At 40.4% G+C, this 17,516-nt stretch overlaps 1 protein-coding gene across 6 annotated transcripts in view; it reads right to left on the bottom strand.

Moving 5' to 3' along the window:
* Positions 1 to 17,516, bottom strand: part of MVB12B (multivesicular body subunit 12B) — a 234,265-nt gene that overhangs the window by 167,430 nt on the left and 49,319 nt on the right. For all 6 annotated transcript variants that reach the window (XM_089689997.1, XM_089689995.1, XM_089689993.1 and 3 more), the window contains one exon: positions 15,503 to 15,625. In XM_089689997.1, coding sequence (XP_089546123.1) covers positions 15,503 to 15,613 — 111 coding nt within the window. In that variant the 5' untranslated portion in view covers positions 15,614 to 15,625. The remainder of the gene's footprint in view (positions 1 to 15,502; positions 15,626 to 17,516) is intronic.

Genomic DNA, 17,516 nt, shown 5'->3' on the forward strand with positions numbered 1-17,516 from the left:
ACATCAAAATTCCTATTACATTGATTGGTTCCTGGTCACATCTGAGTATTTTTTAGTTAACAGCTTGCCCAACACCCTATATTAGAAGTACTGCTACAGGGGGGCTGCGCAAAATCACGTGTGTATATATATTATATATGTGTGAATTGCATTTCCGAGTAGGGGAGCGCACTATTGGCGGCTAAGGATGTCAATCACCGAATCAGTGATTCCCAGCCGGTACTCAGCAATCGCCATGTAAAGCTGACAAGGGAGAGACCATGCGGTTTTGTATCCCTGCACAGCAGAAAGATACAAAACAGCATGCCTCCCTAGTAAAACACAACTCAACACACATAGTAAAACACACACTGTACACAGTTAACCCTTTGATTGCCCAAAAGTTAACCCCTTCCTGCCCAGTGTCATTAGTACAGTGTCTGTGCTTTTTATTAGCACTGATCACTGTATTAGTTTCACTGGGGGTGTCAGTGGCAGTTAGTTCCCACCCAGTGTCAGAATGCCCGCTGCAGTCCCGCCATAAATCGCTGATCGCCGCCATTAGTAGTATAAAAATAAAAATATTTCTAGTATATATACACACCGCCATTTGCAGACGCTATAACTTTCACGTAAACCAATTAATTTACACATATTGGGATTTTTTTTAACAAATACATGTAGCACAATATATTTTAGCCTAAATTTATGAAAAAATTAGATTTTTTAAAAAATTTTTTATTGGATATTTTATAGAAAAAAGTCAAAAATATTGTTTTTTTTTCAAAATTGTTGTCAAAAAACGCAGAAGTGATCAAACGCCACTGAAAGAAAGCTCTATTTGTGCAATAAAAGGACATAAATTTAATGTAGAGCATTGCATAACTGCACAATTATCAGTAAAAATAATGCAATGTCATATAGCAAAAAATGGCTTGGTCACAAAGAGGGGAAAATTCTCTGGAGGGCATTCTATTCTAACCCTAACTCTCCTCTTCCCAGTAACTAGTGTACCATTGGCTAAAACAAAATTGCTCAAGCCTTAAAAAAGTGCTGAAGTGTGAATGGAAACTATTGGGAAAGAAAAAAAAAAAAAAAAAAACTTGGTCAGGCAATGCTTACGTTCCATCTGTAGCTATCCCCCACAGTAATCACTTATCAATACAAGATGTCTTCAGCGTTCTAAGCTGAATGATGCCAAGCATCATTCAATGTAGAAGACCGAGAACAGACTGAGTGCAGGGCATTATGTGCATCCTACACTCAGTGTAATGGTGCAGAGAGCAGCATGGTTGTCATTACACCAGCTCTGCTTTCTTCTTCAAGGCATGGCCACCGCCAGGTAAAGACTGAAGAGGACCTTCACGAAGATGTCAGATAATGACAAGTATGGAGGGAAAAAAATTTAATAAAATACTGCTAGGGAGACCTCTGGGAAAGAGGGAGCACAAGAGGCAGGCCCGAAGTTGTGTTTTAAGCTGTATAGTTATATATAGCTGGTAAGGCTGAATAAAGGCACTGGACCATCCAGTTCAGTGTGTGTGTGTGTTTTTATGGCACCACCATTTCCGATATCCCTGTACACTGTGTGCGCTAAGGAACACATCCAAAAGTTTTCTGAAATTATTCAAACTCCCTGCTGACACCACTAAACTGTGGAAGGGCGTGCCACATCTTCACCACTCTAACAGTAAAAGACTGCTTACGCTTTGAGATTGAACTGCCTCTCATCCAAATTAATTTTGTGGCTGCTTATCTTCTTAGAAACCTTAGTTTTTTTTTCCCCCAATGTAAAGCTAGGTACACACTGAGGTTTTTTTTTTTCGTTCAGAAAGAGTTCACCCTACTAACTAAGCGATGCAATTTTCCCCCACTGAGCTATTGTGTTCTGACAGGAGGACTGTAACATGGCGGAAAATATGTTTTAACAGACATTTTGAATATTTTAAGCCCAATATTTTTATGCGTGAAATGTCTCAGAATGGGCTTCAGATCAATAAACTTTTTTATTTTTTAGACCAAAGTTACTTATTTATGTATATGTAGTCCCTAAAACAAGCATAATGCCTATGCTGGCCACACACAGCAATTTTCAGACATTTAAACCACAAACTAGCACTGAATCACAAAAACCACCAAAACATAGGAATGCAACCCTTATAATCAGGAGTTTCCATGAACCTGTAATGATCTAAAAAGGTGTTGGTGATAGGCTGTCTTGGTCTATTTAATTGATATTCCAAGTAACAGCTGGTTGAACTTGTTAAAATAGCTGAAAACATGTCCTGTGTGCGTGACCAGTCAATCCAAACAACTGAAAATGCACATGACCATGGAAAAAAAAAATTCAGCTTCCCTTTGACATTACACAGCCATTTTTCCATTGGAGGTTTAAGGCATTTTTTTTTCTAAACACTGGATCCTGTTCACTAATCCTGTACAGCAAACAGATTCTTCTAACCAGCAACTTAAGTCAATGTATTTGAACAGTTTCAGTGTATCTCAACTCTTACCTATAAAAAAAGTTTATAGATGTTTGTTCAGTTTTAATTGAGGGCAAATTGTGTGTTAAAACTTTAAATATTCATCTATTGTACAGCGCTGAGCAAACCCTTTGGTGCTATATAAATTCGATGCAATAATAATCTTCACAGACACAATGGAATTTGCAAGTGTCTTGGGAGACAAACAAAATAATATGGAAAGAAAATTGCTTGATTTCCCCATCAACACAGCCAGTGTTGATGGTGGGGATCCCTCCCACAGCACTCTTGTGTTCTGCCAGCAGAGAGCCTTCCCTGCCAATAGAACACAGTGATCACTGTTGGTGGCTATTGCCGGATCACTGCTGGTGGCTATTGCCGGATCAGCTTCAGTACAACCAGCCTACCCATAGATGGATCGAATCTCGGCCGATCCCTGCTGAAGGTTCAACCCATCTATCGCCAGCTTAAATGTTCACTTAGTTTACTGAATGAGGAGAAGCTGTGCTGTCTTCACTCATCCACTCATGTGCAAGCACAAATCCTGTGTATTTTAAAGCTCAATTCTGGGCAAAATCTAGAGACTTTCCTTACCTGGTAAAGTCAGTTTCAATCAAATGTCCCCCATCCAGGTCTCTTGCTGATGCAGTTTCCTCCCAGGGTACCACTAGTTCAGTTCCACACATTAACCCATGCTGTCCGGTCCTTTTCACTCCTACTCTCCACTTTCACTCACTTTAATTCTAGTGCTGGGCTTTAAAGCTCAAATTTAAACTTTTAATCATATAACTTAGCTGTAATAAAGTCTATTCTACCAGGCTGAAGGTTCCTGTAGAAATCTTTACTCCAGCGATGCCTGGACCTCTTCACAACGCTGAACTTCCAGCCCTACAAGGTCCCAACAGACGCCCGTACCTTTCTGCCTTCTCCTCCATTACAGTCCTTGCATTGTTTTCACAGAATTCACCAAGTTTTGTGAATATAGAAGAAGCGGTATCTACTCCCCTATTCACAGAACATGTTGCATTCTAAGAAAACAAACAATGCAAAGACTTTAAGGGAGAAGATGACAGAAACAGACGAGCACCCATCGGGACCTTTTTGAACGTTCATCAATGTTAGATCCAAAGCTATTAATCCCTGCAGCATGGGGAGTTCAGCCCTGTGAAGAGGACTGGGCATCACTGGAGAAAAGATTTCTACAGGAACCATCAGCTTGCAGGATGAGGTTCAAACTCGATTACAAGTAGTTTTTTTTGACTGCATCTATAGCAAGAAAAAAAAAAATCTGTATTCAGATTTAAATTTTCTTTGCAAAGGGAATTTTCACCTTAAATGACCAAGATAAGTGAAAAATCCCCTTGGAACAGTGAACATACCTCATTTACTAAAGCAGGGTTGCTATGTATCTTACCATACAGTCAGTATGAAATCTACATGTACAGTAGACTAAGGGGCTCCAACAGAAGTAATAAAAATAGCACAGCCCAGAGACAGCTATTTAAAGATAAGTCAGCAGGGCCAAGCAGGTGGTATTTAAAGCTACTGGAGTATGTCATTCCAGAAGACTGGCCATTCTAGGAAAAGTTTACTTTCATAAACTCAAGAAATGTCACATGTTTGAGTCACACATGGATTAACAGAAAATCCCCAGACAGCCCCCTGAAAGCCAAAAATGCATTATTTTAGTATCAGGCTGTATCAGTTGTACAAAAAATAACACACTTGGGTAATTCTGCACACAAAAGTGTCTCATCACAATGTAGGATACATTTTTACAATTGAAAGACAACTTTAAGAAAAAAAAAGTCTGGAGGTTTTGAACAAAAGGGCATTGTATATTTGTACATATATACAGTGGGGATCGAAAGTTTGGGCACCCCAGCTAAAAATTTGTATTAATGTGCATAAAGAAGCCAAGGAAAGATGGAAAAATCTCCAAAAGGCATCAAGTTACAGATTAGACATTCTTATAATATGTCAACAAAAGTTAGATTTTATTTCCATCATTTACACTTTCAAAATAACAGAAAACAAAAAAATGGCGTCTGCAAAAGTTTGGGCACCCTGCAGAATTTATAGCATGCACTGCCCCCTTTGCAAAGCTGAGACCTGTCAGTGTCATGGATTGTTCTCAATTATCGTCTGGGAAGACCAGGTGATGTCAATCTCAAAGGGTTTAAATGCCCAGACTCATCTGACCTTGCCCCAACAATCAGCACCATGGGTTCTTCTAAGCAGTTGTCTAGAAAACTGAAACTGAAAATAGTTGACGCTCACAAACTATAAGAAGATAGCAAAGCGTTTTCAGATGTCAATATCCTCTGTTCAGAATGTAATTAAGAAATGGCAGTCATCAGGAACAGTGGAAGTTAAAGCAAGATCTGGAAGACCAAGAAAAATATCAGACAGAACAGCTCGCAGGATTGTGAGAAAAACAATTCAAAACCCACGTTTGACTGCACGATCCCCCCAGAAAGATCTGGCAGACACTGGAGTTGTGGTACACTATTCCACTATAAAGAGATACTTGTACAAATATGGTCTTCATGGAAGAGTCATCAGAAGAAAACCCTCTTCTACGTCCTCACCACAAAAATCATCGTTTGAACTTTGCAAATGAACATATAGACAAGCCTGATGCATTTTGGAAACAAGTTCTGTGGACCGATGAGGTTAAAATTGAACTTTTTGGCCGGAATGAGCAAAGGTACGTTTGGAGAAGAAGGGGCACAGAATTTAATGAAAAGAACCTCTGTCCAACTGTTAAGCATGGGGTTGGATCAATCATGCTTTGGGGTTGTGTTGCAGCCAGTGGCACAGGGAACATCTCACGAGTAGAAGGAAAAATGGATTCAATAAAATTTCAGCAAATTTTGGATGGTAACTTGATGCCATCTGTGAAAAAGCTGAAGTTAAAGAGAGGATGGCTTCTACAAATGGATAATGATCCTAAACACACCTCGAAATCCACGGGGGATTACATCAAGAGGCGTAAACTGAAGGTTTTGCCATGACCTTCACAATCTCCTGACCTCAACATAATTGAAAAATCTATGGATAGACCTTAAAAGAGCAGTGCGTGACAGACAGCCCAGAAATCTCAAAGAACTGGAAGACTTTTGTAAGGAAGAATGGGCAAAGATACCTCAAACAAGAATTGAAAGACTCTTGGCTGGCTACAAAAAGCGTTTACAAGCTGTGATACTTGCCAAAGGGGGCAGTACAAGATATTAACTCTGCAGGGTGCCCAAACTTTTGCAGACGCCATTTTTTTGTTTTCTGTTATTTTGAAAGTGTAAATGATGGAAATAAAATCTAACTTTTGTTGACATATTATAAGAATGTCTAATCTGTAATTTGATGCCTTTTGGAGATTTTTCCATCTTTCCTTGGCTTCTTTATGCACATTAATACAAATTTTTAGCTGGGGTGCCCAAACTTTCGATCCCCACTGTACAAGGATGATGACAAACAATTAATAGATTGGCCTTTATCTTCCTTTTTAACATGGAGGAACCCTTGAATGAACCTTCCGGTGTCAGGGAACCCCTGCTCATAACTTTAGGCGGTTTACTACTATTTTACACATATATGCAGCAGCAGGGCGGGTGGACCTTAAGGCCGAGCTACTGCATATGTGCATTAATGTGTAGTTCTGGGGTGCACTTCATTGGCACCTCCAGAACTTTGACTGATCGGTCACCATTCACTTTTATATATATTGACAATTGCATTTCTGTACTAGTGTGATGGTCAGTTGGACGATGCCCTTACATTTGTGGTTAGCTGCAATAATTAATTCAAAGGTCATTGGTGTCAGGGGTTACTTAACCTCCCTAGCGGTCTGATTATGTCCATATTTCTGTGCTCAAAGCGTATTTTTGCATGGAAATATGTATTTTTTTTATTTTAGGCCTGTAATTTTTAGAAATAACTCACTGAAATCTGTCCGAACAAGAGTCTAATATACATCCCGGGTAGGATAAAACATGAAACACGAAATCATAAATTATAATTTAATAAATAATCATAAAAAATAATATAATAATAATAAATGTAATTCAATAATATAATCAAACCAAAAACACTGAAATTTGAAATATAGCGCCAACTTCGCACATCACTGAGCAAAGTCGAAAAATCGTTTTCAGTGTCTGATGACGAATTTCCCCACAAATCATTATCACTCAATTCTGCAAGTCGTTCTGATTTACTATCGCTGTATTCTATCTGGTCTAAAACCGCTTTTGACCTAAAGGGACTCTTTTTGGACGCCATGGACATTTCTCCGTTTCCAGGCAGAAAGAAAACAGTAAAAATGCAGGCAGGGCACAGGACAAAGCACTAGGGACAAAATGTATGTGAAATGCTTTGATACAGTAATGTTTTAATATGTGATTTTAGTGAATGTCACTTTTTGTCATTTTCAAATTTTCCGCCAGTTCCGTCCCCGTACGTCCCAATGCTCACAGGGGACGGAACCCAGAAGACAGATGCCGGCATCCGCCGGATTACATTGCCGGAGGCACTGCAGGAGGGACATCGCGGGAGCGCAAGACAAGGTAAGAGATCGAGGGATCCCGGAGCAGCACCGCATGGTAAGCCCTAGTGTAGCTCGGGGTTACCGCTTGTGGTACTGAAACTTTACCCCGAGCTACACTCGGGAATACCGCCAGGGAGGTTAACTAAGAGGCAAATAAAGCTAATTGCTCCAGGAACCCCAAGCAATCTCTGGAATAACCCTAGGGTACCATGAAACCCTGGTTAAGAAGTCTTGCAGTCACTGCTATATCATGCTCCAGCTTGTGAACCGTCCTTCGGTGTCATCATGGTCAATGCAACAGAAAAGTGTACAGGACATCTGTATTATTATTAATATACAGGATTTATATAGTGCCAACAGTTTGCGCAGCGCTTTACAAAATGAAGGTAAGCATTACAGTTACAATACAATTTGATACAAGAGGAAACAGAGGGCCCTGCTCGTTAGAGCTTACAATCTAGGAGGAAGGGTCACAGATAAAATGCATGTCCACAGCGACTAGCTAACCGAGGCGTGGTCCATAACTTGGGGGTAAAGAGGGAAATGGGGTTTCTTTGAGCAGACTGGCCATGATACCCTTTCACAGCATGCACTACCTCTGGCCACCACTATAGGGAGACTCCACTCCATCTGGCTGACCACACACAGACAGATAAGAATCTTATATACAATCTGGTGCTATCCTACAAGCTAGAACCCCTGTGTTAATCACTCTTCCACTGTCCACACACCCCCACACCAAACACACAACAAACAGTAGCTTGCCACCACCCAACAGTTTCTCGGCAGACTAGTCTGCTGGGCCACCACACACACAGATCTCCTGTACATGTCATAGTAGTGCATGTAACCCCAAACAGCATCACCTATATCCCATTACAAGGATCAAAAAGAAAATCCATTAACCTCCCTAACGGTATTCCCGAGTGTAGCTCGGGGTAAAATTTCTATACCAAAAGCGGTAACCCCGAGCTACACTCGGGCTTACCATGCAGCGCTGCATAGGGAGTCCCTGCAGCACTTACCTTGTCCTTCGTTCCCGCGATGTGTCCCCTGCAGGGTCCCCGGCCATCTCCTCCGGCTGATGCCGGCATCCGGCTTCTGTGTTCCGGTCCCCGTGACGTCGGGACGTACGGGCGCCGCCGGCAGCGGGAAATTTAAAAAATTTAAAAAATTTCATTTTTTTTTTTTTTAATTTTAAATAGTAAAACATTGCTGTTTCATCCCATTTCACATACATATGGTCCCTAGTGCTTTGTCCTGTGCCCTGCCTGCATTTTGTCTGTTCTTTCTGCCTGGAAACTGAGAAACGTCCATGGCGTCCAAAAAGCGTCCCTTTACGTCAAAAGCGGTTTTAGACCGGCTAGAGAACAGCGATAGTAAATTAGAACCACTTGCAGAATTGAGTGATAATGATTTGTGGGGAAATTTTCCTAAAAATTACAGCCTACAATAAAAAACTATTTCCATGCGAAAAAATGGTACCGCTTTCAGCACAAAAAAATTGGAAAGAATCATACCGCTAGGGAGGTTAAGAAGATGCTGTGGTGTAGTTCAGGTAACAGCGACTTCAGCCCAGCATTGTACCTAATGATATCAGAGGCCCTGCTACCACTGAAGCATAGGGGAGAAGAGGCTGCATGCACTGGTCTTACAGCCTTGGGGGAACCTGTGGAAGCAGAGGGCAGGGTAAAAAAAAAAGTGCTTTTCCAGGACTCAGACATAAAGGAACATTTAAGTCCCTACAGTGAGGAGGCAGCCCCACTGCAATGGAGGATTTTTTCCAGAGTTCAACATTAAGGCAATAATGCACTAAAACCTGCATTTTAATACGTTAATACCAAGTGCAATTTATGCTTATTATTAGTCATTCTAAATATCACCCCAATGCCCATAAATAGTAGATACAACTGGGTTATGGTACACCACAAGCTCTGAAAAAATATTGCTGGTGCAACGTGTTTTCATGCGTTGGACTGATGAGAGTCTATTTGTAATGACTGGACTGGCTTAATGCAAGGAGTCAATGGGGCCCTAAAGGACGACTATACTTTTAGAATAACAATTCTTACTTTGGCACTTCTTCAGCAAACCAGAAGGTCACACAATACCATCCAAGTGGAAGTAGACAGCTCTATATTACACTCCACACTTACTGTATTCACTTACTGTCCTTTTTGAAAATTCCTCTATAAAAATTCTTCATCCCATGTCTATAAAGATCTTTATGGTTCATCTCTCTCAGTTCAAGCCTTAGTCACGTATAACAGGTATAAGCAGATTAGAACTCAAGGCTTAACTCCAATCAAGCAGCTATATACAGTTTAATACGTACTGTACATAGCACACACTACTAGTTTTTCTTCCCATTCAACCCAACAGGCTGAACGAAAAAAAAACCTGGCAGTTCAGGAGGAGCCATTGTACTAACTATGAACAGTGACCTCCCCTGCTGTGCTATTTTGTTCAGACAGGGGGAACGGCCCCCTGCCACAACACACCGGTCAGCGCTCTCAGCCATTGGCTGAGAGCGCTGATCAGGAGCCAACTGGCAGACCTTTTTTGGTCATGTCCTTTCGACAGAAGTCGGCTGAGCAGCTGCCATACACACATACTGAATGTTGGTCGGTTTCTTGTGAACCGGCCAATTCCGTCCGACATACAGCCAGTGCGTACTAGGCTTTACCTGTGAAAGGATTTAATTTTCTATTCAGCCAGTCTTGTGTTCTAAAAACCCATGCCAGAGGGCACAGCCCTATGAACTTCAACCACAGGAGTAGCACAGCTTGATCAAGAACCCACCCCTTGTCTACAGACGTGACACAGCAGAAGCACAAGCTCACTGATTAGGTCAACCCTCTGCTCTTTCCTACTCTTAACACATATGCACAGCAGCTAAGCCTAATAAGGCCTGTTTTCTCCTAGTCCTGCTTTGTAACAGAATATAGGAAGATATCAAGACAAATTCAGATACTTAAGCTCTCTTCACACAAATTGAATGCAAATTGCTGCAAATAGAAAGACATGTAATTTCCAGTGCAACTTTGCATTGAGACTTCATGTGACTTTAATGCAACTTTGATGTATCACTATCAGAGGGGTTTTAACCAAAGTTGCATAACATCAAAGTTGCATAGATTAAGACAATCTGACTTTGTCTTTTGTGATTTTAACATTGCAGTTTATGGCACTGATATCACAGCAAAGATGCAGAAAAGTAGTGCAAGAAGTTCTTTGAAGTTATTGATTAAGACAGTACCCATTAAAATGACTGTGTTTTGACTTGTCATCCAACTTTGTGTCGCAAGTCGCATCAAGTTGCATCAGTGTGAACTGATGCTTACCCTCATTACATTAAAAAATTAATATATTGTTTCATTAATAATGTTTACTTTGGTCAGGAGTTTAGCTTTGGGGCTCGCACTAGGGGCACGAGTCTGGCTCAAACTAGGGGCACATGAGTCTGTACAGCATAAATTGCAGGTGCATTTCCATGTGAGGAATACACAACTGCTATGTACAACCGTAGTACGATCATAATAATAAATTGCCATATGCGAGTAAAGTTGCTGCTTGCACCAACCTGCACACATGAAAAGCCGTACGTTCCTGCATGCAGACTCTCTGCATCCAGGGTTGTACACCCTTATACATGCATGGGCTGATGCAAGTAGCAGCATAAACCGTGTACAGCCATTCATTACTATGGTCAGATATAAAAGCAGCAGATATGTATCCCAGGCATGGAAATATGCCTGCAATTTGTTATTTTTAATTTATTTATTACAGATACTTAAACAGCATCGTCAATTTAAGCAGCGCTTTACATAAATATTTTACATTCACATCAGTCACTACCTTCAAGGAGCTTACAATCGAAGACCCCTAACTCATTAATATATACATACACATACTAAGAAGATGGATAAGTAAAAATATAAACAGGCACATCAAAATTATTTAGGGTTATTTAAAATGTGTCGACTGAAAATCAGGTAAACCTTCCCTTTAAGGGTCATACACACATCATTAACCCCTGCTACAAAAAAAGCCATGTTATGGGCAATTGACCAATATGCAGAAGGGATCTTTTTATAAAAAATTTGCACCATTCGCACAGCCATCCAGAATAACCCCGGTGTGTTCAATTTATTTTCTTTGATCATCAGATCCATCTAGTGACCATAATGCAATAGTCTCCAAATTGAGGTATTTCAGTAAATACCACATTGTGGAAACTATGTGGAGCTGTCGATCACAGAAGCTAAACATATTATCCAAATTAGAGATTATTTGCAATGGCTGTAAGAATAATGTGACCTTCATACAGCCTTTTGTATTATAAATACACACCAAAGTGAAGGCTTGCAGAAACATCCTCCTTTATAGAATCTGCAGTTCCTGCCCATTTCTACACTCCACTAGCAGTGGCTGTGAAGGTTATCCTTGAGTGACCATGTGAAATGTTAATAGATCTTTAACAGGCATCCAGCATTCAAGTGCACATATCACACCCTTGGAAAACAATATCTAAACACAAGTAAGCCTTATGGTCCCCTAAATGAACATATGGGAATGGTTTGTGCACATAAACCATACTTTCTCTACAGTCCGGTCCTGATGGGAGTTACCATAGTGTTAAAAAACAGAACAGAAAGCCCAGTATTAATAACTGTCAGGGTTACCAGGCTAGCTATTTTGAGTAGAATATATATAAAATAAGCACCACATGTTGTATAGGGATTGGAGCCAAGGAATAATACATTCCTGTGATTGTCACTATGCTTCAAGAATCTGACTCTGTTCCAGAGCAGGAAGTCTATTTTATTCCATAAGCCCTCTCGTTATAAACTGGATGATCATTAAACTCTTACTAACATTAAAAGGGCACTTCATGTGAGGCGAGGGAGCATTAAGGCCATGTTCACATATATGTAAAGAAAAAAAAAATAATCTGCTTTCTGCAATCTATGGAGTTTCACCAAGGGAGTACTGTTAATACATGTAAAACACATTTATAATGCACCCAAAACGCCACAACTGCATGAACAATGCAGACGTAAATATGGACTTCATGCCTTAGCCTTTTCCCAATTTTCTACATAGGACTCATTTACATGAGCATTGGGCCTCATTCACAGGGGCGTACTATAGCGTAGATGTCTATGCTGTTGCATACGGATTCATGAAAAACTATATGCTGTAAGATCTGTACACAATGCTTTTAAGGCCTTATTCACATGGGTGTAATATAGTGTATGCACCTGAGAGGGCCATGTCTGCAAGCACAGGTGTTTTGTGCATCCCTGTGCAGGTAGTCCCATTCATGTCAATTGAACCAATCCACGTTTGACCTGAAGCTTTCAAGGGGAGAGAACAGATCTGGGGTCTAATAGACCCTAGATGTCTCAGTAAAGAGGACCTGTCATTGCCTATTGCTATCATGAAGGACAGTGTAAATATAAAAATAATGTAATAAAATAAATGAAAAAAATAAAGAAAATCACCCCATCCTTGCACACAAAGGCGAATGCATACGTAGGTTGCATATGCATATAAAAATGGGGTTCGCTCCAAACATGAGTATCGTCACAAACATTATTGCAAGAGCAATAATTCTAGTTCCAGACCTCCTGTGTAAATCTAAACTGGTAACCAGTAAAGGCTTTTAAAGTATTTACCTATGGAGATTTTTAAGTACAGTAGTTTGTCACCATTCCACGAGCATGCACAATTTTAGAGCACAGCATGTTACGTATCCATTTACTCAGCGTAACATCATCTTTTATTTTTTTACCAAACAATAGGGTATTGTGTGTTTGTGCATTAAAAAAGAATTAAAGTTTATTTTTTCCAAAATAAATAATTTGAAATACCACTGCACAGATACTGTGTGATATAAAAACTTGCAACACCCACCATTTTTTTTTTCCAGAACCTCTGCTTAGGAAAAAAAAAAAAAATTGTATATATATATATATATATATATATATACACACACACACATATATATACATATATACACATACACACACACACGTACATCTCAATAAATTAGAATATCCTCAAAAAGTTCATTTACTTCAGTAATTCAATTCAAAAAGTGAAACTCATAATTTATATAGATTCATTACACACAGAGTGATATATTTCAACCATTTCTTTCTTCTAATTTTGATGATTATGGCTTACAGCTTGTGAAAACCCAAAATTCAGTATCTCAGAAAATAGGAAGGATTTTTAATACAGAAATATTGGCTTACTGAAAAGTATGTTCATGTACAGTACAGTATGCACTCAGTACTTAGCCGGGGCTCTTTTTGCATGAATTGCTGCATCATTGCGGCGTGGCATGGAGGCGATCAGCACTACTGAGGTGTTATGGAAGCCCAAGTTGCTTTGATAGTGGCTTCAGCTCGCCTGCATTGTTGGTTCTGGTGTCTCATCTTCCTCTTGACAATACCCCACAGATTCTCAGGTCACGCAACTTTGCTGGCCAATCAAGCACAGTGATACCATGATCATTAATCCAAGTATTGGTACTTTTGGAAGTGGGCAGGTGCCAAGTCCTGCTGGAAAATTAAATCAGCATCTGCTCAGCAGAGGGAAGCATGAAGTGCTCTAGAGTAGAGGGCTGCGCTGACCTTGAACTTGATAAAACACAGTGGACCAACACCAGCAGATTACATGGCTCCCTAATCATCACTGACTGTGGAAACTTCACACTGGACCTCATGCAACTTGGATTCTGTGCCTGTCCACTCTTCCTCCAGGATTTGGGACCTGGATTTCCAAATGAAATGCAAAATTTACTTTGGACCACAGAGCAACAGTCCAGTCCTTTTTCTCTTTAGCCCAGGTAAGACGATTCTGACATAGTCTCTGGTTCAGGAGTGGCTTTACACAATGAATGTGACACTTGTAGCCTGTGTCCTGGATACAATGTGCAGTGGCTCTTGAAGCACTGACACCAGCCATAGTCCATGCCTTGTGAATCCCCCCAAATTCTTGAATGACCTTTGCTTCACACTCCTCTTAAGGCTGTGGTTATCCCTGTTGCTTGTGCACCTTTTCCTACCACACTTTTTCCTTCCAGCCAACTTTCCATTAATATGCTTGGATACAGCACTCTGTGAACAGCCAGTTTCTTTAGCAATGACCTTTTGTGACTTACTCTCTTGTGCAGGGTGTCAATGACTATCTTCTGGACAATTGTCAAGTCAGCAGTCTTCCCCATGATTGTGTAACCTATTGAACCAGACTGAAAGATCATTTAAAAGACTCAGGAAACCTTTACAGGTGTTTTGAGTTAATTAGCTGATTAGAGTGTGATGCCATAAGTCTACCATATTGACCATTTCACAATATTGTAATTTTCTGAGATACTGAATATTGGATTTTCACTAGCTGTAAACCAACATCATGAAAATTAAAATGGAAACGAAAGTATCAGAATTGGCTTGGTCTTATTTAAATGGGATTCTTTTAACCAACACATACATCCAGCAGATATTGCAGACAAGAACTTCATTGGAGTACATGTGACCACATCAAAATCATTCAGAACCAGAATTCTATATCTTGTGTGGATATCTTTAGTTATTTACACAACTCCAGGGTACCTATAACACATCCTGTTCATACAGACTATTGTGATGGTTTACTGAAAGAGAGGATAATCTTCAAACTGTGTGAATATTCTCTACAAATTCCAGTTTACTTCTATCATCTGCATATGGTTGGATATTGAAAGTGAACACGGATTTGTTTTTCACATGGCTGGATAATTCAAGTAAATATTCACAAAATTTACTGAGTGAATATTCCTGTCTCTTTTAGCAAATCAGCCTCTATGTCCGATAGTAAGTGAAAAAGGAAGGAAATCTCCACCACCCTTTTTTTTCCTTTTTTGTTCCCTTCAGTGTACACCATTTTGAAACTCGTCCTCTGAGAACAAAAAAAAAAACAAAAAAAAAAATCACACATAGTACTTTTTTCAGCACAGTGTGGTTCGACACAATCCACCACATTGTACTATGGCCAATAGAACTGAAGGAAATTTCAGCTCTAACAATATGGATACTTTCACACTGATCTGTAGAAAAAAAAACATGGTTAAAATGCATATGCATTCCCACCCCCCCCCCCCCCCCATTTTTACCAGTATGTTTCTCACAGGACATGTGACTTGAAAACCACCCAAAAAACACCCGCAAGTTCTGCAGCGTTTACCAGTCACTTCAATATGGAGGTTCATTTTTGGTGCATTTTTATATATATATATATATATATCTATATATATATATCTATCACCACAAAATGTAGCATGCAAGATTTTACAAAATGCAGCGGACCCACAATGGATCAGTGTAAAGAGTTCTATAGGATTTCAGAAAAACGAGTCAGTGTGAGAGAAGCCTAAAAAGAAAAACAAGGACTACAGGCATGCACAAACAAGGTAAAAGCAGAAACAGATACCATGTGCTTTACATACCACATCATAGCCTGTGGGCGCTCGATTTCTTGATGCTACCACCCCAACACCAGTGATAGGATCCATAGACAGGTCAGTGAGAGCATCCGAGAGATCCCGAACTTCAGGCATTATTGGATTGTCCTGTGGAGGAAAGTTATTATTTGTAACAGAATTGCTACAACTGGTTCAACTTTTCTTAATGAAGTTCTAGCACAGAGCATGTAAACAATCACATTCCAAGTAACCCAAGCACTAGTTTGTTACTTTCTTCTCAAAAAATGTAAGCAAACCACCAGCAAAAGTTTAGGAATGACTGTCACATCAGATGAATGTATTACTGCAGCCTAGATAAAAAAACAAACAATTAAAAATAAAAAAGTTGTAGCAAAATCGTAAACTTTAGGATCCATGAAAAATAACTATAACAAAGTTTTTGGCAACATAATATACAGTATATTGCCAAAAATATTGGGATGGCTGCTTTTACACACACACATGAACATTAATGGCATCCCAGTCTTAGTCCATGGGTTTCAATATTGAGTTGGCCCATCCTTTGTAGCTATAAACAGCTTCAACTCTTCTGGGAAGGCTGTCCACAAGGTTTAGGAGTGTGTCTATGGGAATGTTTGACCATTCTTCCAGAAGCGCATTTGTGAGGTCAGGCACTGATGTCGAACGAGAAGGCCTGGCTCGCAGTCTCCGCTCTAATTCATCCCAAAGGTGTTCTATCAGCTTGAGGTCAGGACAGTCACGTTCCTTCACCCCAAACTTGCTCATCCAGGTCTTTGTGGACCTTGCTTTGTGCACTGGTGTACAATCATGTTGAAACAGGAAGGGGACATCCCCAAATTGTCCAAAATGTCTTGGTATGCTGACGCCTTAAGAGTTCCCTTCACTGGAACTAAGGGGCCAAGCCCAACTCCTGAAAAAAAACACACCCCATAATCCCCCCTCCACCAAACTTTACACAATGCAGTCAGGCAAGTACCATTCTCCTGCAAAACCACCAAACCCAGACACGTCCTTCGGATTGCCAGAGAAGCGCGATTAGTCACTCCAGAGAACACATCTCCACTGCTCTAGAGTTCAGTGGCGGCATGCTTTATGCCACTGCATCCGACGCTTTGATTGCACTTGGTGATGTAAGGCTTGGATGCAGCTGCTCAGCAATGGAAACCCATTCCATGAAGCTCTCTACGCACTGTTATGCTATTCTGAATGTCACATGAAGTTTGGAGGTCTTTAGCTATTGACTCTGCAGACAGTTGGTGACTTCTGTGCACTGTACTCTTCAGCATTCGCTGACCCCGCTGTCATTTTATGTGGCTTGCCACTTCATGGCTGAGCTGCTGTTGTTCCCAGTTGCCTTCACTTTGTTATAATACCATTCAAACAATCGACCATGGAATATTTATAAGCAGGGAAATTTCATGGATGGACTTATTACACAGGTGGCAACCTATCACGGTACCACGCTTGAATTCGCTGAGCGCCTGAGAGTGACTAATTTTTTCACAAATGTCTGTAGAAGCAGTCTGCATGCCTAGGTGCTTGATTTTATACACCTGTTGCCACAGAGGTGATTGGAACACCTGAATCCAATGATTTGAAGGGGTGTCCCAATACGTTTGGCAATATAGTGTAATTTGCATTGTCTTTTTGGCTAAATGGGAGCCATGTGGCACCTACACCTAGTCAGTGGAATTCATAAGGTGTCATAGATACTCTTTAGATTTCCATTGCACCTCTGCATCACAATCGTCGGTGTGTGCCAGTGCTCTCAAATCAGACCAGATGTGGCCCTTTGTTTGCATTTATCTGGACCTGGGGAACTATTACTCCTACTGACACAAACAATGAGACACCACTCATTCCAGGGACATCAACAGTGGAGCAGAATTCCTTCCACTGACACCAGTGATGGAGCACTATTCTTTCCAGTAATGCAAACACGTAATTCCCAATGCACAGGTTCCTGCAGAATGGCTGTATATGTAGACGGGTGCTGCAATGACCACCGGCTGGAAAT

This window comes from Staurois parvus, unplaced genomic scaffold, assembly GCF_062004578.1.
Source record: "Staurois parvus isolate SC_StPar_1 unplaced genomic scaffold, SC_StPar_1.0 ptg000508l, whole genome shotgun sequence".
Lineage (NCBI taxonomy): Eukaryota > Metazoa > Chordata > Amphibia > Anura > Ranidae > Staurois > Staurois parvus.